This window comes from Megalobrama amblycephala, linkage group LG3 (assembly GCF_018812025.1).
Source record: "Megalobrama amblycephala isolate DHTTF-2021 linkage group LG3, ASM1881202v1, whole genome shotgun sequence".
Taxonomy (NCBI): domain Eukaryota; kingdom Metazoa; phylum Chordata; class Actinopteri; order Cypriniformes; family Xenocyprididae; genus Megalobrama; species Megalobrama amblycephala.
The window spans coordinates 2,320,160-2,347,541 of NC_063046.1; the positions used below are offsets into that span (position 1 = coordinate 2,320,160).

The 27,382-nt window shown below is 39.8% G+C and overlaps 2 protein-coding genes across 7 annotated transcripts; one reads left to right on the forward strand and one right to left on the reverse strand.

The window, feature by feature from the left end:
• Positions 1-1,272: 1,272 nt before the first annotated feature.
• On the forward strand, positions 1,273-25,226 carry LOC125263948 (GTPase IMAP family member 7-like). The gene is made up of 3 exons (XM_048183148.1): positions 1,273-1,822; positions 23,754-23,788; positions 23,887-25,226. Exons 2-3 carry the CDS (start codon positions 23,782-23,784, stop codon positions 25,224-25,226), a joined length of 1,347 nt encoding a protein of 448 aa, XP_048039105.1. The 5' UTR covers positions 1,273-1,822; positions 23,754-23,781.
• On the reverse strand, positions 13,215-17,632 carry LOC125264272. 6 transcript variants are annotated; one of them, XM_048183491.1, is made up of 3 exons: positions 16,634-17,632; positions 16,441-16,531; positions 13,221-13,282 (listed from the first exon to the last, which is right to left on the reverse strand). In XM_048183491.1, the coding sequence occupies exons 1-2, from the start codon at positions 17,377-17,379 to the stop codon at positions 16,444-16,446; spliced, it is 834 nt and encodes a 277-aa protein (XP_048039448.1). In that variant the 5' UTR covers positions 17,380-17,632; the 3' UTR covers positions 13,221-13,282; positions 16,441-16,443. The 6 variants fall into 6 exon arrangements, with proteins under 6 accessions (XP_048039446.1, XP_048039448.1, XP_048039445.1 ...); XM_048183492.1 differs by having other exon boundaries at positions 13,235-13,274; XM_048183493.1 differs by having other exon boundaries at positions 13,244-13,262.
• Positions 25,227-27,382: the final 2,156 nt, after the last annotated feature.

Here is a 27,382-nt window from a genome sequence, read left to right on the forward strand (position 1 = left end):
TAACAAAAAAATATTGCGCCATTGACTTTAGACTTTAGACCAGGTTTGAGTTGGTCTATGGCGCAGTCTATTTTCAGCTCCTTAAAATAGCAATGCGCCTGAACAAACCTCTTTTTTAGACCAGCACGCCCATGGGCGCACTAACTGGCGCAAATGCATTTACTAATTTAAGGACGTGGCGCTGAATGGGAAAACGCGAACGGCGCCGGACGCAAACTAGCAAACACACTTGCGCTGCGCCGGGTGTATTATAGGGCCCTTAAAGTGCAGTTCAATCATGACCATAGGCGCCGATCCCGTGGAAAATACGAGATATTCTCCATTGATTTTAACCAATAGAAAATCAATTGGAGCTTTCAGACACTATCTTCACCCTTTTTTATAGTTTATTTAAGGCCGTTTATATGGCAATATTTTAATGGCAAACGTCGAGAGCGCATCCAAGTGATGCGCGAGCACAAATGGCTCTGCTCTCGATCAGATACATGAGCGCGCTCAAACTCTCCTTGCATGAGATATCAGCGAGAGCATGACTCGCGACAGCACTCGTGAAAAGAATGTGCTTTTTGGGTCGAAATTGTCATATTGCTGCACGGATATAATGCAAATAAAACATCAAGTTGACGTTGATTTGAGTTAAATAAGAAGCGAACTAGCGCTGAAACGTGTTGTTTTTGAAATCATGCATTGTGGCTCGTGCAAGTATACGCGTCAATCTATTGCTTGACTCTTCTTTCTAGGGAAATCACTAACAAAATGCACACATACATTTTCCTGCTCTTGATATACAAACATTAATTAACGTCTTTGAACTTTATGAGAAAAAAAAACGATATGAGGGCAGATTCGAACCACTGATAATAAGAGCAAGGCTGGACCTCTGACTGTATTAACGAAAATCCTACTACTACACTATTAGGGAACGCGAAAACTGAAAGTGGATTTATCAGTAATATAATAGCCTATTTGGGGGTTGATGTGGGGCTCTGGGCACCCACCGGCAGAAACATAAATCGGCGCCTATGATCATGGCACACAGTTTATTATGGAAGCCCGTTTCCGCCACTAAAAAAAAAAAAAAAAGATGAATTGCGACTTTTTATCTCAGAATTCTGACTTTTTAACTCGCAATTGTGAGATATAAACTCGCAATTTATAATTTTTTTGTGTGTAGCTTTTTTCTTTTTTTCTTTTTTTTCAGTGGAGTTTTTTTTTTTTTTTTTTTTTTTTTAGTGGCGGAAACGGGCTTCCATAGTTTATTGTCCAGGGGTACATTATATAATTAGAATATAAGAAGTGAAACTAACAGTTCAGTAACCGAAGTACATAAAAGGACTATAAGTTCACTTATAACTATGACGTGAGGCCTGAATCCTTTTAGGGTGTAAAGAGAAAGATCACATGATGAAGAGAGACAGGGCACAAGATGTTTCTAGAATCTCACACAAGGTTAACTTGCTAATGATATAAAACTAATATTATAGTTTAACCATACATATTTTGGTCCAGTGTCCCGTCGTGAAGCATGTCAAAACCCAATAGAAAGCCATAAAACTTTAAAATGCACACAAACATCAGCTGCCTCTGTCTGTCACACAGCCGCTAGCCATGTAACGACGCTCGGCTCATCGTTGCCACGTCTGGGATTGGGATATTTTTACACTTGTACTATGATTACACTATATTTGGGATGATTTTGTTGCGCAGACCTGGAAACCCTCCACTCCAAAACCCCTTTCATGCACTTCGAAGTGTGTAGCCCCTGAATTGGGACACAGCTAATATAATGTAACACCGGTCTCTTTCAACAGTGGTGCAGAAGGTAAGTAGTGTCAAACTTTTTCATATATTTTTTATTTGTTTATTGAGTTTGAAAGTAGATTATTTGGTCATTTATTTAATAATTTAGGCTACTTGATGTGTCACGAGCGAAATGTGAACTTATTAACTGTCCATGATCATTTTGCGAGCAATTGAACATAAAGAAAAATGTCACGTCGCAATATTGGAAATATTTCCGTGTTAAACCATTAAGGCAGGGACATCACACAAGCAATGTGCAAACTTTGCGCGAGAGTTATGCCGCTGTAAAAAAAGTACACGCAGTTTAGAAAGTGAAAGTAAAAAAATGACTGAGCTGAAATATCACCGAAACCCAGGAATGACCCATATATATTTCCTTAAACGTTGAAAGTAAACTACACAGACCACTGGAGGAGTGAATTTCCAAGAAACTTGCAAGCGATTGAATGGATAATAAAGCTATTTCACTGACAGTGCTAATATGCGCACATGATGTGGTGTAATATTACCAAATAAATTATAATCATAACCTTACAGTCTAGACAACAGTCTCCGTGCTCACAGCGTCACAGACATTAATATTTTAACAATTTTTAAAAGATCAATCACTGTCTGGCCATCTGGGATTTTGGTATGGAGACAGAGGGAAAAGAGCCATTAAACCAGGAAAAATAACCATCAGCTTATCATTTCAAAACACCCTTATTGTATGAACGTGCATTATGATGACAACGACTTGCATGGTTATTTCAACTCTGTTCTGGTTGAGAGAGAGAGAGATTGAGGTTGCTGGTTGTAGATTGAGGCCTGCCGTCGTGGCTGTGCTGACCGGAGAGGCCATGCAGAATGGCAAACAGAAAATGCAGCGAAGAAGGAAGAGCTGATGGTTGCCCTTACAGCAGGGCCGGCCCAAGACTTTATTGGGCCCTAAGCAGAATTTTATTTGGGGGCCCCTCGTTAGAATAACTTAAGATAAACAGTATCTTATTATATAAAAATAAATGTTAATTTACAAAACGCACAATATTAAATCACATACTTAAATAAAGACATAAAATGAACAGATCAGGTGGATCTGTAACAAGATAACAATAATAAATGTATTAACATTAAAGGAATAGTTCACCCAAAAATGAAAATTCTGTCATTTCCTCACTCTCAGGTTGTTTTAAACCTGAATGAGTTTCTTTCTTCTGTTGAACATAAAAGTTATTTTGAAGAATGTGGGTAACTAAACAGTTGCTGGTCCTCATTGACTTCTATAGTGTATTTTTTCTATTAAGTCAATGGGGACCAACAACTGTTTGGTTACCCACATTCTTCAAAATGTTCAGCAGAAGAAATAAGTTAATACAGGTTTGGAACAACATGAGAAAGAGTAAATAATAATTTTTCATTTTTTGGGTGAACTATCCCTTTAAGGACAAGCAGCAGCATGTTTAATATTAAGCTGCTGTCACTTTAAGATCTGCACGCATGTAACAAAAAGACACACATTCATTTTTTCTCAAATGATTACTTTAGACATAACCAACTGTGTTTATGTAAACCTAGTGAGTATTTGACAATATTAGCGCATTCAGACGTAATCGGGCGCTGTTTGCCAGGCTTTTAGTGTGCATGCGCTTCAAGTTTCTGCTCTTAGAAAAAGCTCATGTCAGAACAGCATATGAATGAAATGTTTAACCGGCAAGGCTTTAAAACATATGCAAATAATGAACTTTTGTGATTGTGAATAAGTGCAGTGTCCCGTGAGTGTAACTCTATTGCTGCGTTAACATGTGATGTAGGGCTGCACGGTATTGGAAAAAACTGACATTGTGATTTTTGTTTTTCTGCAATATATGTTGCGATATGAAATAAATTTAACAGATTACTTGAATAGCTCTATTTGGAAAGAATAATTCTAGAACGATTGGGGTGATTTAAATGACATAAATGAGTGTTTTATATTTTTCAGGTAAGTATTCAGGTCCAGAAAATGAATAATCAAATGTAAAATAACACTGCATAGTTATTTGTCATTTTGACATAATTCTGCGTGTATATGTCCGTTCAAACACAAATATGCGGAACTGGTCTGAACGCAATTCGGTGTTCATGTGCGTCTGCGCGGCTCCGTGTGACAGGACCTAAACACGTGTAACTTTGGTTAATCATTGCAATTCCTTTGATATGACTATCGTGGATACGCACATCGCAATATCGATGCTAAAACGATGCATTGTGCAGCCCTAATGTTATATGAATGTACGTCGAGTTGTACAGTACTATTGGGACGGAGGCACTAGAACTGAAACTGATCAAGCTGTCATTTCATATGCTCTTGGGGGCCCCCTGGTGGCTACGGGGGCCCTAAGCAGCCGCTTAGTCCGCTTATGCCTTGGGCCGGCTCTGCCTTACAGTAATGTTAAAGTTGCAATTATCTTCCAAGATGGAATGAAGGAATTACAGTCTGACTTTGATGGGAGAATCCTCTCTCCTGGGGAGAAAGTGAAGACATAGCAGGCTGTGGTCAAGGCCTGCCGGTGCCCCTGAAGGGATCCCACACGCACATCAAACAGAAGAAGCATCAGTAGAAGGGAGATGAGAGGGTGGTCCCACCTCCACAGGTCAGCGAGACAATATTAGCTTAAAGGGTTAGTTCACCCAAAAATGAAAATAATGTCATTAATTACTCACCCTCATGTCGTTCCACACCCGTAACACCTTTGTTCGTCTTCAGAACACAAATTAAGATATTTTAGTTGAAATCCGATGGCTCAGTGAGGCCTGAGCAATGACATTTCCTCTCTCAAGATCCATTAATGTACTAAAAACATATTTAAATCAGTTCATGTGAGTACAGTGGTTCAATATTAATATTATAAAGCCACGAGAATATTTTTGGTGCGCAAAAAAAACAAAACAACGACTTATATAGTGATGGCCGATTTCAAAACACTGCTTCAGGAAGCTTCGGAGCGTTATGAATCAGTGTCTCGAATCATGATTCGGATCGCGTGTCAAACTGCTGAAATCACGTGACTTTGGCGCTCTGAACCGCTGATTCAACACACTGATTAATTTGTGCTCCGATGCTTCCTGAAGCAGTGTGGGTCATTATCAGTGGTGTAGTCTAGTTGTTTGTAGTGAGTATACTGTGATTTTTCCCTCCCAACCTCATACTCACCCGTCCCAGAGCAACACCCCATAAGCACCGCCACACTCACTAATGCATATAATATGCATCTGATCTAGGCTACATATTATTGAGAGCATTCTCAAAGACTTAAATCTGGGCAAAACAAGACTTTAACAGCCAATGGCATTTACAGCTGAAGAGACTGGATGATTTTCTACTGTTTAGTGTCAATCACCATCTAACTCAGCCAGTTAAGATAACCTTAGAAATTATATGAATATGGTCCCTGGATCTTAAGTTTCAGCTGGCAAGTTTCAATGCACATTTAAGAGTGCAAGTTGCAACTATTATTACAAAATTCTGGGTTAAATACAACCCAAGTTGGGTTGAAAATGGACAAACCCAGCAATTGGGTAGTTTTAACCCAACTATTGTGTAAAAATTGCTGTATTGCTTGCTTAAAATGAACCCTAAATAGTTTGGAAATTAACATTTATTAATATTAAATATAATAAAACAATACACATTTAAATTGTTTATTAATAAATGATCACCTTTTGATTATTATTGTTGCCTCTAGTAATTATGTATCAGATTTTTAATTTCCAATCTATTTTAAGCCAGCCATATAGTAATTTTTAAACAATAGTTGAGTTAAATAAAACTAGCCAGCAGGTTGGGCAAACATTTAACCCAACTGCTGGGTTAAAACAACCCAAACCATTTTCAACTCAACTTGGGTTTTAACCCAGCATTTTTAGAGTGTAACAATAATGGAAAGATGAGGCTTATCAGTCACAATATATAGCTGACTAACGAGTTTATGGTCACTGAATATGTTTTTCTGAGGTAAATGTGACGTTACGTGAAATTGTTTACAAGCTGTTATAACGTCTTTCCGCGGTTAAAACACTGATTACGCGAATACACGAGACATAACACGGATTTAGTTAAGTTGTACTGTATCTTTTAACATACCTTCGGAAGTTCATTCATGTTTATTTCGCGCTGTAACTGGTATTAAACGGAGGTGAGGATCAGTTCACGGGCGGGTCACGCAGCCGCTTCTCTTGAACTGATGAGGCGCTACAGCGGTCACGACACATTAAAGAGCGCCAAAACGGTATGTTTTTTTCATTTCGTAGTAAAATGGCCAGAATTTGAAATGAGACTATGTTTCATATCAAAAGCAACAAAACACAAATCTTATTGTGATTAACTGGATGGTTACATATCCACGCGCTTTTTTAAGTGGGTATACGGAAATCCTTGACATTTCCTAGTGGGTATACGGCGAATACCTGCGTATCACGTAGACTACACCACTGGTCATTATAATGATGTGTCTCCTTTTGTCAGGAGATATTCATGAGTGTCCTGGGCCTGTATCGAGGAATTTTGAAGGCATTATTTCGCGCGATTCGGATATGAGACCCAGAGTTTCGACTGTTGAGCAATGGAGCGCTGTAGCGGATTGTTGAAGAGATTTGCTTCCTTGTTTTGAAACAAGAGATGTAATTCAAATGGAGGATGGTGTGGGGAATGTGTATTCTACATCTGAGGAAGGTGGCAGGACTTCGAGGACACCGAGGCCCAGAGCTGGGTCTGTTGAGGAAGACGTACAGCTTTCACTGGATCAAATGACTTCGGAGATCAACGAAATGAGGGACATCGGTACCTTAAAGTGATTGCACATGGTTCATCTCAACGTTAGGAGTCTGCTTCCAAAAATAAGCGAATTGCGGCATTTATGTCAGGAATCCAAAGTGACCCTGTTTGGTTGCAGTGAAACATGGTTGGATGTCTCAATATTGGACGCAGAGATACATATAGCAAATTATTGTTTGGTAAGAATTGATAGGAATCGTAAAGGCGGTGGAGTATGTGCATTTATTAGATCAGATGTTGTGTTTAAGGAGAGAAAAGATTTGGACAGTGCTGCTATTGAAGATGTGTGGCTGGACAGTTTTTTTTACACAAGAGAAAACCGATTTTAGAGTGTTTTTGCCATCGCCCAGCCGGTCAAAATGACTTTTATGAGAGACTTGATCAGATTTTAAGTGCTCATAGTTTTAACATTGGGCAAGCGATAATAATCATGGAGGATTTAAATACGGATATGCTAAAACATGATACTTCAATTTATAAACATTTTAATTTATTTTGTGAATCATATGCGTTGAAACAGATTATTGTGGATCCTACTAGAATTACGTTTAAAACTTAAACTGTCATTGACATTGTTTTTCTATCTGACAATTCAAAGATTTGCAGAAGTGGTGTTTTGGATGCTGGTATTAGTGATGATTGTATAGTATATGTAATTAGGAAATCTAAGAGAGAGGCTATAAGACAACATAATACAGTAAAATTGCGATCTCTCCAAAAATACAGTCCACAAGACTTTTATAGAAAAACTTAGTAAGGTTAATTGGACTGAGGTGTTGCAGTGTGATGATGTGGATGCAGCCTGGGATAGGTTTAAGATGAATTTTTTAGAAGTTTTGAATAAGGTTGCACCTTATAAGGATATAAGAATTAAGCAAATGACTGAACCTTGGGTGAATGATAGTACTTTAAATGCAATTAAGGAGCGTAATGACAGTTTTAAGGCTTTTAAAAGGGATAGAAATAATGATAACTTTGAGGTATTTAAACGTAAAAGGAACGAAGTAAGAGATAAGGTAAAAGAGGCTAAGGATAAGATTAGTGAAAGGAAGCAAAATCCTCAAAAATTATGGAGAGCATTAAGAGATTTAGGGTATCAGGTACAGACTAAGATAAAATGTTCTAAAATTAGCCTTAAAGTAGATGGAAGTTTGATATCGGATCAGAAAAAGGTATCAAATCATTTTAATAGATTTTTTTAATACGGTTGCAGAAAAATTGGTAAATGAGCTTCCAGCACAAATTGGTATATTTAATGAAAAATTAGTTAAGGAGTATTATGCTAAATGCGGTATTATACCGGGAGGTATTTTTTACTAAAGTGAAGGAGAGTAATGTTTTTAAGAAATTAATAAATCTTAAAAGTAGTAGCAACAGGGTTAGATCATATTTCAGCGAAGTTTCTTAAGGATTCAGCCAGTTTTATTACTCCAATGGTTACCCATTATCATAAATCTTTCAATTTGTCAAGGTAAGGTTCCTGATGAGTTAAAAAAAAGCAAGAGTTATTCCCCTTTTTAAAAAAGGGTAGTAGGTTTGAGAGTAATAATTATAGGCCGGTGTCAATTCTGAGTGCTTTATCAAAAGTGATGGAAAATATTATTTTTGAGCAGATTGAAAACTACAGTAGGTGGCCATCCAAAACGGTGTTTCTACCGCCGCGCGTGCCGCCGCCGCCGCGTCGCAAAGTGCATTTGCAGCTTTTGACCGCTGAGTGGTGCTTTAACCACATGTTATCCAACAAATGCATCAAAGCACATTTATCTTTATGCAAAATGTCAATTTTCTCACATATTAGGCCTATATTTATCACAAATACATTTTTAATTTATATTTTAAACTCCTTTAATAAAACAGCATGCATTTTTGACACGCACATACTTTGTTATTCGTTACCTGTCCTTCATTTGACAGATAACTACTTAGGAAAAATATATCTGTTTGGACACTGATTAAGAAATTGTTGCGTGTTTCATGAATTATATCCTTTATTTTAGTAAAACGTGAGTCACTGAATAATTTCGCTCCCATTATTAAGGCACGATTTAGCTAAATCATTAAAACTAAAAAGAATGGACGAATTAATAAAACGTCATAAAAAACTGCAACTCCTGCAGCCGCATTTAAATGCAAGAGTGTATTCTATTCCTTAAAATATCAAATATCAAATTCAGAAACAACACATTCCAGCGGATAGATCGCCTCTTATTTAACACAGACCAACGAATTTATTATCGAATTGAGATATTTCTTTCTTTTTAGGTACAATTATTCGCTGAGTTTAAGTTCATTTTTGAGACGTTTCAGATTCTCGCAGAGAGACAGCTGAAAGCGCACCCTGTTTTTCATTTTATTTTATTTTATTTTTCAAAAGGTTTTGTTGTTATTGTGAGCGTACACAAATAAAAGTAGACCATTTGTAGTCTTGCACTAATCTGTAGGCTATCGCCAAAAATGACGGAAGGCCTGTTTGAAGTTGTTTCAGCTGTCATGAGGAGAAAATCCATCAGAACGCGCCTGCGCTTTCGTCGGCCAGAGGGATAAAAATGTAACCAATTTAGTTTCATATTTATATTTAAATATTGGGCTATAGCCTAATATAATTTTTTTTAAGATGTCACCAATGTTGATTATGAAAAGTGAATAGCATGACGGATGTGCAATGTCGGGAGATGCAGCGGGTCAGACATGAGTTTGACCACTTCATTAAGTTTTGTTTTATAGTAAGTCTTTCTTTAAAGTGAATTTCGTTTTGTAGAAATTGTACCTTAATTTCAATCAATATTTCATCAACCAATTGCCTATATTTAATAATTAGGAAGAAAACCAAGAACGTTTCAACTATATCGTGCAATTATAGCTATGCAAAAATCGGATAAACTGCAATTGTGCAGTTTGTATCCATTAACACGCTCATAAACATTACAAAAAGAAATGTCATGCCATAAGCTACTGTTGGAAATCTCAGAAGCATAGGCCAGGAGACTTTGGGATCTCTTGAAGCAGAAGTTACTCTTTATTGAGAAACACGCTGTGCATCGCTGTGGTCATCCAAAGTCTAACTAAGGCAGTGACTTGGTAGTTCATATACATTCAAGGGGGAGGGATACATAGAGTAGAGGTGTGGACAATCTAAACAAAGGATGCAAATGCAGTACAGGAATCAGATCATTGCCTACATTTCCCAGCCACGATCTAATCAGCATAACTGTGTCATTCAAATGCATAGGGGCTAATCAAATCAGTCTGGCAGTATCACCTATACCTTTACATTATCATAGAGACAAAAGCACAGCTGTATCTTGAGCTGGTTATGCCACATGGTCAGGAAATGCATGAGACAAAAGGTTAGTGTCTCAGACACCTGGTCTGCCTGCCTTGACACAATATACATAAAGTTTTCAGTTCATATACTATTACATTGGAACCTAGATATAACATAGAACAAATTTGTAATCCCACAGTTCCCCCTTTGAGAGTTCTAATAACTCTCACAAAATACAAATTTAGACCTTCTTAAATCCCTTCTATAACATATGTTAACAAACATAAGTCCCATCTTCCAGTCATGCAACTTGTAACAGTTACAGGCACATACATCTTATTCTGTGTCGTGTCCAACATTTACATACGTGTTGTTCTTTAACTTGAGTATACTGTTGACACACATATACAACGCAGGGTGGTAACATGTTGTATAAACTACATGATGACACAGAAAACCATGTAGCATAAGCGTGGAAGTCCTAAAAGTCCATGGCGCCTGAATAGCTGTGGAGTCTGTTCCCTGTAGAGTCCATTTCCATGTTTGTCCCAAGATGATTCTTTGTCGTTGTGCAACTCCGAGTTGCTCAGATGACTCCGTCATCATGAAGGTTGTTCACGGATATCTGAGGTGATGCTTTACACCAGGTGCTGCTTGAGATGTCATGGCATATTCACATACCTGCACACAAGAAAACAAAGAGACAGCAGACCAGCAGTATTCATGCAGAGACTTTAGTATGTTAGACCTCTGATGATCGTATAGTTTTTGTGTCTAACTCTGATCATCATAAACTTCTAGTGATCGTATAGTGGTTTTGTTCTTCTTTTTCTTAACCTAGTCTTAATCAATTTGACACCTATAGACCAGTAAGGTGGGGATAAACTGAGAGAGGGGGAAACCTATGAGGAAGTCTTCACCACAGGGTTAGCCCCCGAGGCCTTATGCACTTCGGTTCTTCCCTGGGCTCCTCACTGGTCTGTGTGTCCTATTCTCTCCCTGTAGTTAATTTCCAAATTTAAGGGGCTACATCTCCATCTTTCATTGAAACATCAGTCATAGCAGACATCATAACCCATAGAGGATGGATAAGTGAATGGAGTATGCTGTAGCATAACATTTAAGGCTGTGAGTGTACTTAACCAGTGTCCCCAAATGGTGGAAGTGACAGTCAACTTTCTTTTGTTCAGAATGAGTCTTTCAGCTTTCTTGTAAATGACTGGGGAAATTAAGCACTCACAGCCCAAATGGTTAGCATGTCAGCAAGCTGCTGCTCCAAGAGTTTGGAGAAGAGGGGAGGGGCAGTTTCAATGTAGCAAGTAGACTGAGTAGGAGCTGAGTAAAGCTGTTCATTTCTTTTAATGTCTTTTTGTTTTTCCTACACTCTTTCATCCAATGTCCAGGTTTACCACAGTAATGACAACTGCCCGCTCTCTTAGGACATTTACGTTTCTGTCGATTCTCTGTGTTGACCTTAAAGGATGCTGCTGCAATTTTTACTCTTGTCTTGACATCGGAGTCTCTTTCCCAAATAGCTAACCTATCTAAGTTGTTTTGCAGGTGTAACTGGTGTGAAAAATTTATTGATTTAATCTGACTTTTGTTTATTTCCTTCTGTATTTGTATTATTTTTATTTATTTTATTTTTTTTCCCTTCTCTTAAATTGGTTTATAAATGCTTATATTTTTCTACATTTGTACAAATTGGTATAGTGAACTTCACGAAATTTTGTTTCGATATTATCATTCACAAGTTATATGAAAATAGCGTTAAAATAGCGGAACTTTTCTTTGGGGATTTGTTGGGGAAGGGAACGTTATCGGTGGAACGCACCTGCGGGGTTTCCTCTTGCACGGCAAGCGATTGCGTCAGTCTACTTGTGTATGAAGCCGATGACGCATGTGATTTTCGCTTCCCCCGAAAAATATCCTGGTATGATGATGTTACTTGTTTAAAATGCATATTTGTTGCTGGAAGAATGTGATTGATTTATAGTAACATTTGATTATGTTAGCTATGATGAAAATGTATCGTTTAATGTGTTATTTGGTTTAAATGATGTATATCATGACGCTAACTAATTAGCATTGTATGCTTAGTGTGTACCAGAGTGGGAGAAGCTGTCGCCCCGTTGCTCCACTGATTATTTCTCTTAATTACAGGTATGTTCGATCAATCAGTTCTGTTTCAAAAGAAAAGAGATTTAGTTGACTGATAATGAATGTATATTGTACAGAGAGTGTGTTATGGGAGAGAGAATCGAATTTAATTGTTTATGCTGTCTGTGACGCACTTTGTGCGGCCTGCACATGGTACGGTGCTGATTATATCCCATGTTTTATTCCATTTTTGATGTTTAATGTGTGAAATATGGGTTTATACATACAAGTGGTATTATAATTGTTTATATGTTATTATAGGAAGTTATATTGTATAAATATTTGAATTAATGCATATGTTAATAATGTAATATAGATATTGTATTTAATATACTATTGTAATATACTAATTATTTTATATTATACACTACTGTAATATATTTATTGTAATAGAATAAGAATATTGATCTGATGTATAAGAAAAACAAGATATTTATATATTTATAAGCAGTATAATTGATTTAAATTTATATAATTCTTTTCCATTATTGTATAATGTCAGTCTACTTGTGTATGAAGCCGATGACGCATGTGATTTTCGCTTCCCCCGAAAAATATCCTGTGTGTACCAGAGTGGGAGAAGCTGTCGCCCCGTTGCTCCACTGATTATTTCTCTTAATTACAGAAGTACAGTGCTGAATCTCAACAAGTGGTTGTGTGGTCCTTGTGTGAGTGTGAGAGTGACCGGTCCAGACACGCTACACAGGGTTCCATTGGACCATGTGAGGTCTAAGAAAGGCAATGCATTTCTGTATTCTGATGAAAGCCCATCAAACCACATGCGGACCAGTGGTCCATTATCCTCTAACACCTTCTCTGGAGTGTCAGCTATTCCACTGTATGCTGCAGCTGACTGACAAAATCTTTCAGTGTACTCACTTACAGTTTCAATTCAATTCAATTCAATTCAAATTTATTTGTATAGCGCTTTTCACGATACATATCATTTCAAAGCAGCTTTACAGAAAATGGATGTCAACATTACAATTTAAAGAATGTAGTTAGCAAATAATATACTTTAGGTAATTAATTACAATCACTGTTAGCAGTTTAACTGAAGGTAGAAGCAAAGAGCTCCTGGAAAATGAATTACATTAACAATAAATTAGGATATAGAGATTGTGCAATGTGAATGTTGATCCAGATGATTGCGTCTTCTGAAGTCCTCGCAGGAGCTGGCGCCGTCTCTTCACAGGTGATGGTTGTCTGAGGTCTTCTTAAGAGGCTGGATCCAAACTGAAGCTGAAGTCCTCTCTAGTCACCTCAGGGCGGGTGTCCCGAGGTAAAACAGAAAAGCAAAAGGAGAATAATTAGCGTAGCTGCTGTTCATAACTTTAAGCAAAGATAGTCATGTGCAGTTGATCTGGTATGAGATGCATTATGTGAATGCTTGGCTAAAGAGATGCGTCTTTAATCTAGATTTAAACTGGGTGAGCGAGTCTGAGCTCCTAACATTATCAGGAAGGCTATTCCAGAGTTTCGGAGCCAAATGTGAAAACGCTCTCCCTCCTTTAGTGGACTTAGCTATCCTAGGTACAACCAGAAGTCCAGAGTTTTGTGACCTTAGAGAGCGTGAAGGATTGTAGGGCGATAGAAGATCGGTTAAGTACACAGGAGCTAAACCATTTAGAGCCTTATAGGTCATTAGCAATACTTTATAATCGATACGGAACTTAATAGGTAACCAGTGTAGAGATGATAAGATTGGTGTTATATGATCATATTTTCTTGACCTGGTAAGAACTCTAGCAGCTGCATTTTGTACTAATTGTAGCTTGTTTATTGATGAAGCAGGACAACCAGCTAATAATGCATTACAGTAATCTAGTCGAGATGTCATGAAAGCATGAACTAACTTTTCTGCATCAGAAATAGATAACATATTCCGTATTTTAGCAATGTTTCTGAGGTGGAAGAAGGCTGTTTTTGTAACATATGAAATATGATTTTCAAAGGACAAGTTGCTGTCTAATATAACACCCAGGTCTTTAACTGTCGAGGATGGAGTAACAGTACATCCTTCTAAATGCAGATTGTAGTCTGAGAGATTCTGAGTACAGGTTTTTGGTCCAATAAGTAATACTTCAGTCTTATCTGAATTTAATAGAAGAAAATTACTAGTCATCCAATGTTTTACTTCTTTAACACACTCTGTCAGTTTGGATAATTTAGAGATTTCATCTGGTCGTGATGAGATATATAACTGAGTATCATCGGCATAGCAGTGAAAACTAATTCCATGTTTTCTTATAATATTGCCGAGTGGCAGCATGTATATTGAAAATAGCAGAGGGCCTAACACCGATCCTTGCGGCACTCCATAGTTTACTATCGTGATCTTAGATTTTTCCCCGTTTATATAAACAAAATTGTGACGGTCTGATAGGTACGACTTAAACCACCGTAATGCCTGTCCCTGAATACCAGTGTAATATTGTAGTCGATCTAAGAGTATTATATGATCTATAGTGTCAAACGCAGCACTGAGATCAAGTAACACTAGTATTGAGACACAGCCTTGGTCAGAAGCTAGAAGCAAGTCGTTTGTAATTTTAACGAGCGCAGTTTCTGTGCTATGATGAGACCTGAATCCTGACTGGAATTTTTCATAGATAGAGTTTTTTTGCAAGAAGGAGCACAATTGGACCGACACCACTTTTTCTAGTATTTTAGACATAAATGGAAGATTTGAAATGGGTCTGTAATTTGCTAATACGTTTGGATCTAATTGTGGTTTCTTAATGAGAGGCTTAATAACTGCTAGCTTGAACGGTCGTGGGACGTGACCTAGAGATAAAGACGAGTTGATAATATTGAGAAGAGGTTCTTCTGCTACAGGTAACAGCTCTTTCAGTAGTTTAGTGGGTATTGGATCTAATAAACATGTTGTTGGTTTAGACGCAGTGATAAGTTTATGTAGCTCTTCCTGTCCTATAGTTGTAAAGCACTGCAACTGTTCTTGAGGGGCGATAATTAAAGCTGAATCATAAAACTCTGTCAAAGGTTGTACATTTACAATTTTATTTCTGATACTTTCGATTTTTTCATTAAAGAAATTCATAAAGTCATCACTACTAAACTGTAATGAAACATTTTGTTCTGGTGATGTCTGTTTATTTGTTAATCTAGCTACTGTACTAAATAAGAACCGTGGATTGTTTTGGTTATTCTCTATAAGTTTGCGAAGATGCTCAGCCCCGGCTGCTTTTAGAGTCTTTCTATAGCGGGACGAACTGTCTTTCCATGCGATTCTGAAGACCTCTAAACGAGTTTGTCTCCATTTGCGTTCTAGATTACGAGTTTCTCTTTTCATAGCGCGAGTAATACTGTTGTACCATGGAACAGTATTTTTCTCTCTAACCTTTTTTAATCTCATCGGTGCAACAGTATCTAATGTACTAGTAAAAATGGTGTACATACTGCTAGTCATGTCCTCAAGATCATTTGCGTGTTTGGGTACGATGAGCAGCTGAGACAGATCAGGCAGATTATTTGTGAATTTATCTATAGTTGTCGGGAGAATTGTTCTGCCTAGTCGATATCGTGGCGCAATTTGACAAATATCATCAATATGCAGTACGCATGTTACAAGGTAGTGATCAGAGACGTCATCACTTTGCGGTAGAATTTCTATATCAGTAGGATTTATTCCATGTGATATAATTAAATCTAGAGTATGATTAAGACGGTGAGTGGGTCCAGTGACGTTTTGTTCGACCCCAAATGAGTTTAGTAAATCTGTAAACGCAGCCCCTAACGTATCATTTGTATTGTCTACATGAATGTTAAAATCTCCAACAATCAGCGCTTTATCAACGTTGACCAATAGGTCTGAGAGAAAGTCTGCAAACTCTTTTAGGAAATCAGCATAAGGCCCTGGAGGTCTATAAACGGTAGCCAAAGCAAGAGATAGTAGCGACTTTTTACTTATATCTGAGAGTGTAACATTTAGCATAAGAATTTCAAATGAATTAAACCTGTAGTTTGTTCTCTGAGTAACATTAAGTATCTCTCTATAGATTGTTGCTACACCACCGCCACGGCCAATCAGGCGGCATTTATTTTTATAACGGTAGCCAGGTGGACAAGACTCATTAAGACCAAAATAATCATTTGCTTTAAGCCATGTTTCAGTAAGGCAAATTACATCAAGACTATTATCCGTGATAATTTCATTTATGATAACTGCCTTAGGTGTCAGCGATCTAATGTTTAGTAGCCCTAGTTTTAGAGATTGTTTTTGTTCAGTAATTTTACAAAAATCTGGTTTGATCACGATTAGGTTTTTTCTAGATCCTTTATTTTTATTGTTAAACCTCACTATTCGGGGAATAGACACAGTTTCTATAGACTGTACTACACTCACATTTCTATCAATTAAGTGGGCAGAACACAGGCTGTGATTTGAGGTTTGACTTACTAGTCATATGGTGCGAAGCGTCTTGGAGATGTTCTCTGACAGAAGATCAGCTCCGATGCTGCTGGGGTGCAGGCCATCAGCACGGAAGAGCCTAGGACGCTCCCAGAAAAGATTCCAATTATTTACAAAGAGCAGCTTCTGTTCATTACACCAAGACATCAACCATTCATTTAAAGCAAATAATCTACTGAACCTTTCATGTCCTCGTCGGTACGTCGGAAGCGGTCCGGACACGATGATCTTCGTCGCGGGCGATGTGGCTCGTACCGTCTCGATCAGGCTTCTGAAGTCCTGCTTCAGCACCTCCGTCTGCCGCAGCCTGGTGTCGTTCACCCCCGCGTGCAGCACTACAGCTCCGATGGTCTCAGCACCGTTGAGGATCGCGGGAATCTGCACAGAGACATCGAGAACACGAGCACCAGGAAAACAGTGACTGCGCACCTTACCTTTGGCTGTGGTAGCGTGGACGTGGCGGACGATGGAGTCTCCGATGACCACGGCGTCGCGTTCTGCCTCGCGAAGAGGGGAGAAGCGGTTTCGTGTCGAGACGTCGAAGACCGGGGGCGGTGGAGGAGAGGTCCTGGTCCGAGGCCTGGCTCGCGTCTTCCGCTGCTGAAGCACCCAAGGTCCCTGGTGTGACGGCGCCGGAGTGAACGAGGGCTGGGATGAACGTGTTCTTGGTGCTCGGGCCCTGTGCAGAGAAACACACGGCGTAGAGGAAGCAGGAGTGTTAATATCGCGCTGCAAACTTACCGAGGGTTGGTGAGCGTCAGCGCGAGAAGTTTCCAGCGCTGTCTGCCGCTCGCGTAGCTCGGCCTGCTTCTCGAGAAGGATCCGGATCTGCCGCTCCACGGCCTCCAGTTCCAACTGCACCGCATGCAGCTCAAACGTGTCCTCACCTGCACATAAAGGTAGAGAAACATCCAATACACTCGCCATTAGAGTAGATGAAACAATAATATTGTGAGAGAGAAGAGTACAAACGCTAGCGTAGCGTGGGCGTGGCACGCCGCTAATGCTAACGGGCTAAAGCTAGTAGCGAAAGTTCGGGAAGTCGGATAAAACTAGCGATATCAAGGTAATCCAAATGTTTTTTATATAAAATAATGTTGGGGATGTGTTCCCCCACCGAAAAAGAAAGAGTGATAGATTATAAGTTAGATTTTACGAGGCAAAAACAAACAATTAGGAATCAGCTTGACGGAGCTCTAGCTCAAACAACGCGGCAGCAACCAGTTTCTGAAACTGCGTGAAACGCAGTTTCACCCTTCTTCTGTACACAACTAGTGATCTTTGATCAATCCACCTTTGGTCCAACAAGGTTCTGTAACACTCTCAGAACTCCTTCTCTCAATTCACCTTTGCTGGAATGCTGAAACTCAGAATTATTTACAGCACTTTCAAAATCATTTAATTCTGACTCTTTCAGGATTTGTGACATTAGCTGGGTGACTTCAGCTAGGGACATATCATAGAGCTTCATTTTTCTGGACAACTCTATCCTAAACTCAGAAAAGTTTCTATGCACTGATGGCAAATTCTCAGCAATTCTTTCTATGTCTTCAGGACCTATAGTGGTACTGACGGCTTGTAACTGCAGTATGGGGGTTACAGATGTAACTGTGTCAACCCCTTTTGCCCTACTCTGAGCCTTTTGTCTCGCTCCACACACTTCAACTGCATTTACATCTTTAACCATGAATCCAGTATTGCTATTGCCCTCTAGTCTACAGAAAGACTGTATGTCAGGATAGCTTTCATCTGACTGTTGGTCTTTTGAGTCACATTGGGTTGAGGCTTTGTTAAGGCCCAACTTCTGAGTGAGATGAGACACTCGAGTGTGCAACTGTTTGTTCTGCTCTTCTAACTTAGCAATACGTTGGATTTGTTCTTTTGCAATGGATAGAGTAAATTCTCTGTGGCAGCAGATAATGCCCTTCATATTTTTCTTCCGAATACAAGCACCAAGTACCTTTTTGCATTCTTCAATAGACCAAACTTTTTCTGGATGAATCCCAAATTTCTTTGTCAAATCCAATCTGACTGACTCAGTCACAATTGAGTCCATGTGCTTTCCTAACAATGATTTGAACTCACTATCTGTCCATAAAGGAGTAGCTAGTCCACCTTTCTCAGTTGTTGGAATAAGTCTAGCGTTCTTTCTCAACATTTTGTAATGTCTTTCTGGTACAACAATACACTTCAACACTTCCCTGACAGAGCAGAGGTTAACCTAGTTAATACACATCGTAATGTATTCAACCTTCGCTGGTGAGCAGAGTAGAACCAACTTGCTTACACACTGTAACAGTTGTAACCTTCCCAATTTAACAGAGTATGCAACCTTCTCTGACGAGCAGAGTAGAAACAACTTGCTACCACACTTTAACAGTTATAACCTTCCCTGAATTAACAGAGGATGAACCTTCTTCTCTAGCAAAGTAGAGGATGGCTATTCTGTTAACACACCACCTTCCCTGATTAAACAGAGGATAAACAACCTTCCCTTATAAAGCAGAGGATAAAACTTCCCTAACTTTACAGAAAATAAACCAATATTAGCACATGATGCCAATCTTCCCTGCCTGAACAGAGGTTACCAATATTAGCACTTAATGCTAATCTTCCCTGCCTGAACAGAGGATAAACTTCATCTCTAAAAGAACATTTTTAGAGAATAACTTAGTTAACCAAACCCTACAGCTGTCTGTTAACTCTTCTCTGACGGTGCAGAGGATAACACATTTGTACTGGTCTTAATGGTTCTTTTGGATAGAGTATCACTCACCAACCCTTGGGTGTACAGGAAAATTCAGCCTGGATCTTCTTTTGGATCAGATCTTTGTTGTGCTTGAAGTTTCAATCTGGATTGAGGTGAGAAGCTCTATCCGGGTCACGGCACCAAAACTGTTGGAAATCTCAGAAGCATAGGCCAGGAGACTTTGGGATCTCTTGAAGCAGAAGTTACTCTTTATTGAGAAACACGCTGTGCGTCGCTGTGGTCATCCAAAATCTAACTAAGGCAGTGACTTGGTAGTTCATTTACATTCAAGGGGGAGGGATACATAGAGTAGAGGTGTGGACAATCTAAACAAAGGATGCAAATGCAGTAAAGGAATCAGATCATTGCCTACATTTCCCAGCCATGATCTAATCAGCATAACTGTGTCATTCAAATGCATAGGGGCTAATCAAATCAGTCTGGCAGTATCACCTATACCTTTACATTATCATAGAGACAAAAGCACAGCTGTATCTTGAGCTGGTCATGTCACATGGTCAGGAAATGCATGAGACAAAAGGTTAGTGTCTCAGACACCTGGTCTGCCTGCCTTGACACAATATACATAAAGTTTTCAGTTCATATACTATTACATTGGAACCTAGATATAACATAGAACAAATTTGTAATCCCACACTACACAATTACGAACAAAAAAACTGTTGATATCCCAATAATCAACATTTTGTTATTCAACAAGTGCTAGGCTATTAAGATAAATAGTTTCTGCTATAGATAGTTTGCACCTAATCTGACTCTCCACAATGGGCTACACAATGTATATGAATATTTTATAGGCCTATTTGTATTTTGACTGCAGTTAAGATCAAAATGACGAGAACATGTTTAACATTGGAAGTTTAAGATTCTTTATTAAATATTCTTATTTTATGCAAAACATATAGGCATCTGTACATTGTACCTCTATAAAATCATAACATAAATCATTAAATTATAGTTCAAATGAACCGTACAAACCCAATCTTGGTTTTTGCTATTTATTTAGGCCTATTTATTTATATCAGCAGATCTGTGTTGATTCAGTTCATTTCAATACCTGCTGATGTTGCAAACTGTGGTTAAGCTGTAAAGCAGCTTGAAAGAATTGACCAAGATATGTAAACATTATGGCTCCGTATTATTAGAACAATAACTGTACAGAATCTTCACTGCCATCCAATGTTCCTTAAAGACAAAGAAATAAAATAAAAATGTTAAAGAAAAACAAACAAAAACAACAAACCGATTGTGTTCCGTTTATATATCAATGTATAATATTTACATTATCTTGTGTGTATAAAAAGCACTCACCCAACCTAACAGTGCTTGCTCTGTAACACTTGACAAGTTCGAGATAGGGGGAAGGGCGCTTTGTTTAAAATGTTTGTCACCAAAGCCATTAATCCAGAGGGCGGGAGACTCAAAATATTAGCCTAAGCTATGCGTGACGGACCTTTTTGCAATCTTGGTGCTTTTTGTTAATTGTAACGTCCTGATCTGATCATATGAAATAAAATGACGAAATACACAATTGTTAGACTCTGTTATGAGTATTTGCAGTAAGTTTCTTTATTTGTTTGTGTTATGGGGATTTGCAGAAGTTCTGAATGGGATCAACCCTCCCCCCGCGCGTTTGCCAGCGTCTGCTGCTGCCGAGCAGAGTATGTGCGAAGTTTTGACTGGAGCAAGGAGGGATTTTTTAAAAGTCGGAGCGTCGTGGTTTTTTTTTTTTGAAATCTGCAAGAAATGTTATGAGTTTGGCGTGTGGTAGGAAAAAAAGTTTGCACAATAAGCCACTACGCAAATTTGTGTCTAACTAAAATATATTGTTCGACCAAAAATATCTTATCAATTATTTAAGTAATAAAGACATGTAATAAAGTAATAAATGAATTTAATTAAAACAGAAAGACGTATATTGATTCAGCCTTATTCAAAGGCTGCGGAAACATGGGTTCGTTTGTTACGCAATCCATTCCACACCCGACTTTCTTGGTTTTCTTCCTAATTATTAGGCCTAAATAAAGGCAATTGGTTGATGAAACATTGATTGAAATTAAGATACAATTTCTACAAAACGAAATTCACTTTAAAGAAAGACTTACTATATAACAAAACTTAATGAAGTGGTCAAACTTATGTCTGACCCGCTGCATGCCTCCCAACATTGCACATCCGTCATGCTATTCACTTTTCATAATCAACATAGGTGAAATTAAAAATAATAATAATAATAGGAAATAGCCCAATATTTAAATATAAATATGAAACTAAATTGGTTACATTTTTATCCCTCTGGCCGACGAAAGCGCCGGCGTGTTCTGATGGATTTTCTCCTCATGACAGCTGAAACAACTTCAAACAGGCCTTCCGTCATTTTTGGCGATAGCCTACAGATTAGTGCAAGACTACAGATGGTCTACTTTTATTTGTGTACGCTCACAATAACAAAACCTTGTACTTTTGAAAAATAAAATAAAATAAAATAAAAAACAGCGTGCGCTTTCAGCTGTCTCTCTGCGAGAATCTGAAACGTCTCAAAAGTGAACTTAAACTCAGCGAATAATTGTACCTAAAAAGAAAGAAATATCTCAATTCGAGAAGATATGTCTGTGTTAAATAAGAGGCGATCTATCCGCTGGAATGTGTTGTTTCTGAAATCATGGCCAGTGCTCGTTGCTGCTGTTATTAGTTCTCTTGGCGCTCGTGCACACGCGCAGTTTTCACACAGACAATCGAGCGTTTCGTTTTGGTAAAAGCACAAAACAAAATGCACACAACGTGTCCTTGCTCTTGATGTACAATCACTGATGAACACCTTTGGTTTTAATGAGTAAATTAGCCTAAATATTTATTCCTGCCGGTATTTTAGTCTGCGATATCAACATCACTAAACATTACATAGCATATAGGCCTAATAGCCAAAAAAAAAAAAAAAATCAAGAACAATAAAAAAATCAAGAGCAATAGCAGTTAATAAGAATTATTGCTCTTAATGCGGTCTTAATGATGGACCGTTCTCATTTCGCTCCGCATATGGAACTTGAAGGATTTTTTTTTTTTTTTTGATATATATATATGCCTAGTAATGACAATAGCATGCAGTAAGACTTTGTGTAAAGGTCTTTCTTTTAATTTTTGATGCATAGGCTGTAGCCTAAGACTATCCCACGTTTTGAAATTAACTCTCACTTTAAGTTTTCTAATGGTTTTTAAGGATGTTAAAATGTTATATTATAATGTTATTGTTGTTTTACTTCGTCCTTTCATCTCCGTTTACAAACCGACATTTTATTATTACAGTCACTTTCCAATCCGTCCCTTTGCGCCACCTGGCGGTAGTTTTTTACACGCGACTGAATTTCAGTTAACGCAACGGCCCTGTGGCGGCGGTATGCGCGGCGGTAATACCCATTTTGGTTGTCCACCTACTGTATCTTCTCAAACATAATATATTGTATGAGTTTCAGTCTGGTTTTAGGAAAAAAAATACTCCATTGAGACAACAATGTTATAATAATATAGGGAAAGAAATGGATAAAGGGAAGTTAAGTGGGATGGTACTGTTAGATCTGCAAAAAGCATTTGAAACCGTCAATCACACTATTTTGCACTTAAAAGTTAAAGCGATGGGTTTTAGTAATATGCTTGCCGCTGTCGCCTTTGGCTTGCTTAGTTGGGGACACTTGACATTTGATATTCAACAGTGCTTTGATCTGCCTGCATTGACACTATTCTTTAAGAGCTGCTGTGCAGCCAAAATAATGTAACAGTTATCAATGTAAAGCTGCTTTGACACAATCTGCATTGTAAAAAGCGCTATAGAAATAAAGGTGACTTGACTTGTCCTGGGATGCATGTTAATTTATAGAACAGTTCATCTATAAATTAATGCAGGAAAGTCTGTTTTAAGGGTTATGGGTTTTTCCTATGGCCTTTGCTTTTCATGTGACTACATTCTTTAGAGCAATAAAACATCTGATCAGGCCCTTCTTGGGGGATGGGTCCACGGACCTCAGAGTAAGATTTAAAAAAATATTTGTTAAATATAACACATATTTGTTTCTGATTTGTCTCAGTTGTAACACTTTACACAAATTTCATAAAAGGTTTCCTCTAACCCTCTCATACATCTGCAAAGAACAAATTTGACCTGATGAACACTCAAAAAATGTGTAAGAATTGTACAGCTTGTCACTGGGACAGTACCCTTAAAACTACATCTTTTTTACCTAAAAGATTTATAGTAGTACGTTAAAATACATATTGCTACTCTAAGGTACTAAAATGTACCTTTTTAGTGGTAAAAAAAGTGCAAATACAGTATGTAATTTTAAGGGTACTGCCCCAGTTACAAGCTGTTTTTAACAATTTTTACACATTTTTTTCTTTTTCTGAGAGTGAATGACTTGGTATTATGAGTAAGACATTTCCTCAGACATTGAGGCAAATAAATTGTTGGTTGAAGAAGCATTATAATCAATGTGAGGGCCCAGAGCCAAGAATAACCTGAATATTATTTACCTTACAGATACTGACAACATCAAAAGACAAGGATAATGGGACGTAAGTAATTATTGTTGCACACAGTGTTTTTAGTGTAAAATGTACAAGCATAGATGAAAACTCACATAATTTATTATTATTATTATCATCATTTACAGAGAGAACGATCGTCCTTATTGGAAAAACGGGAGATGGCAAAAGCAGTGCTGGGAATACAATTCTCGGAAAAGAAGTATTCATCGCTAAAGCTTCAGCTTGTGCTGTTACATCTAAATCTGTAAGAAGAGAGGGTTTGGTTCATGGAAGAAAGATCACAGTTATTGACACACCTGGATTCTTTGACACAGATCGTGATGATAAGGAGATGAAATCTGAGATTGTTAATTCTCTGATTGAATGCGCTCCTGCTGTTCATGCCTTTTGCTTTGTTCTAAAGGTCGGAAGATACACAAAACAAGAAAATGAGGTAGTACAACAATTTCTGAACACAATGAAAGGGGAACATGTCCTGAAACACACCGTGATCTTATTCACTCATGGTGAGCAACTAGAAGGTCAGTCCATTACAAATTTTGTAAAGGACAATTCCATACTACAGGAGCTTGTTGATAAATGTGGAGGACGTTGTCACGTCATCGACAACAAATACTGGAATGACTGTGATTCAGGGTACAAGAGCAACAGCGTTCAGGTGAAAAATCTGCTGGACACCATCGACAAGATGGTGAAAGAGAACGGCTGCTTCACCAATGAGGTGCTTCAGAAGGTGGAGGAAGATATTCAAGAGGAGGTGAAGAAAAATAAGGACAATTTGCCCCTAGAAGAGAAGCGAGAAAAAGCAAAGAAAATTGTTCATAAAAAGTATACGGTGCAATTTGCAGGATTAGCAACAGGGGCTCTGATTGGTGCTTTTTTGGGTGTAGTTGTTCCATTAGCTGCAGCTTTGATTTTCTTAACAAAACTTTGCCCGAAAAAAGAACTAATAAAAGCCAAGATAGCTCCTGCAGCCACAGGAGCAGCGATCGCAGGAGGAGCAGCGATCGCAGGAGGAGCAGCGATCGCAGGAGAAGCAGCGGCCACAGGAGAAGCAGCGGCCGCAGGAGGAGCAGCGATCGCAGGAGGAGCAGCGGCCCCAGGAGAAGCTGCTGCCGCAGGACAAGCAGCGGCCGCAGGAGGAGCAGCGATCACAGGAGGAGCAGCGGCCCCAGGAGAAGCTGCTGCCGCAGGAGAAGCAGCGGCCGCAGGAGAAGCTGCTGGAGGTTCCGGAGCAGGTGCAGGGGTTGGTACAGGTGTGGCAATTGCTGGAGGTGTTCTTGGAGTTGCAGCTTTTGCAGGAGCTGTTGGAGGAGGAGTCGCTGGATGGAAAGCTGCAGAGGAAGCTGATTCAGTGTATGACGCAATGACCAAAGCTGCAAACGTTAACTATGAGAATACAAAAGTTGTAGTGGAGAAGATACAAGAACTTTGTCCTCTTATTTTTCCTACAAAGACTTCATAAAAATAATAAGAAGAATTATAATAATAATAATTTATATTCAGCAATGACAATTTACAGTTTAATTTACTATTGGCTACATTAAAAGTTGTGAAAACAACTGTAAATAATAATTTTAAAAAATGCTATTCAGATTCATTTAGACTCCTTTAGACCCTCCTTTATTTTAAGCCCACCAGCAACTATAGTTGCCACAGTGTATGGTTGTTGTTACGTGTAGCTGGTCAAGAGATGAGGCAGATGCGGATTTCCACAATAATATAACACTTTAATCAAACAAGGGCAAGGAACGCCAACATACACATTAAACAACATTCAGAACGGACAAGGAGTGAAGGGAGTGAGTGCCATATAAAGGGAGTGAAGACAATAGAGTCCAGGTGCAGGTGATGAGTGATGATGAGGGGCTGACGAGGGAAGTGAGTGCAGGTGATGAAACAGGAGGATCATGGGAAAAGGAGTCCAGGGAAACACGGGATCTGTGACATTACCCCCCCCTCCCGGTAGGCGCGTCCTCGCGCCGTAGATGAAACAACCGGGAGGGGGGCGGGCGCCCTGGAGACCTCAAGCTGGTGCAGGGGGAGGAGCAGACTGGAGTGGAGGTCTCCAGGGCAGGTTCAAAAGCCATGGTGGGTCAGGGGCTGAAGGCAGCCATGGCGGGTCAGGGGCCGAAGGCAGCCATGGAGGGTCAGGGGCCGAAGGCAGCCATGGTTGGTCCGGGACCGAAGGCTTAGGGCCGTTGAGCCCAGGCGGCGGTGAAGGACCGGCGGGAGATGGCGAAACTGTAGGCTCCGCCGACCGAAGCGCAGCCGGGGCTCCAGAAGGCCGCAGTGGAAGCAGTAAGACAGTCAACAAAACGAATACCGGGGGGAGTGAGGAGGCCAACTGGAACTGAGGGACGGAGTGACGGAGCGGAGACAGAGGAGTGTAGTCCAGAGGGGAGGGCAGGCTGACGAGTGAACAAGGTGTGAGTGGAGGCAGGATGGATACTGGTGAAGCTGGTGGAATGATGGGCAACGGTGGAGCAGAGGGAGGTTGGAGCCGGGGTGAAGGTAATCGCCCAGAGGTCTGAGGTGGAGATCTGGGCGAGGGGGCTTGAGGTGGAGGTGCAGTGAGTACATTAGTGGGAGGAGGCGGGAGAGGGAGGCAGGGAGGGAAAACAGTCTTTGAATTAGAGACTTTTAGAGCAAAGTTCATCATAATAAAGGGCTCGGTGGTGGCAGGAGCGGCTGGCTCGGCGGCGGCGGCTGGAGCGGCAGGCTCGGCGGCGGCGGCTGGAGCGGCAGGCTCGGCGGCGGCGGCGGCGGCTGGAGCAGCTTGCTCGGCGGCGGAGACTGGCGCTGCTTGCTCGGCGGCGGAGACTGGCGCTGCTTGCTCGGCGGCGGAGACTGGAGAAATTGGCTCAGTCCAAAAGTCAAGTAGCCAGACCGCATCCTCTAGCGGTTTGCGCAGGGTTGGAGCGGCAGGCTCGGAAAGGGCTGGAGCGGGCTCTGGAGATACTGGAGCGGGCTCTGGAGATACTGGAGCGGGCTCTGGGGATACTGGAGCGGGCTCAGTGACGGCTGGAGAGGGCTCAGCGGCAGGTTTTTTTCTCCTCCTCCGCTTTCCGGACCCAGCAGGAGAGTGTGGGCCCAGCGTGGGGTAGGAAGGAAGTTCACCGGAGGGGTAAGCGGAGGAATACGGAGGCTGACTAACTGGCCCAGCCGACCGTGTTTCTGGACGGACTGGAGACCAACACTCATCCACATAGAATTTGGAATTATTCAAAAACAAAATAAAATTGATAGTTTCGCTTAAGGAGAGACGACAATCAGGTTCATTTAAAAGGAGAGTGTTGTCGTCCAGACCATCCAGATACAGGGCGATTAATTTAGCATCGGGCCAGTCAGTCAGATAAGCCAGCTCAACGAACTCCTCCACATACCTCTCCAGTGAACGACCAACCTGAAGAAGCCCGATGATTTTCTCAGCCGCTGTCATCGTCTTGGGAGGCATGGGAGAAGCTGAAGCCCGGGAGCTGAAGAAAGCTTCCATTTTTTATGTGGAAATCCGGTCGGTATAGGTCCGTTCTTCTGTTACGTGTAGCTGGTCAAGAGATGAGGCAGATGCGGATTTCCACAATAATATAACACTTTAATCAAACAAGGGCAAGGAACGCC

Excerpts from the sequence above, each read along its gene's own strand:
- LOC125264272 (XM_048183489.1), bottom strand. The coding sequence starts at position 17,379 with ATGGCGAGTGTATTGGATGTTTCTCTACCTTTATGTGCAGGTGAGGAC.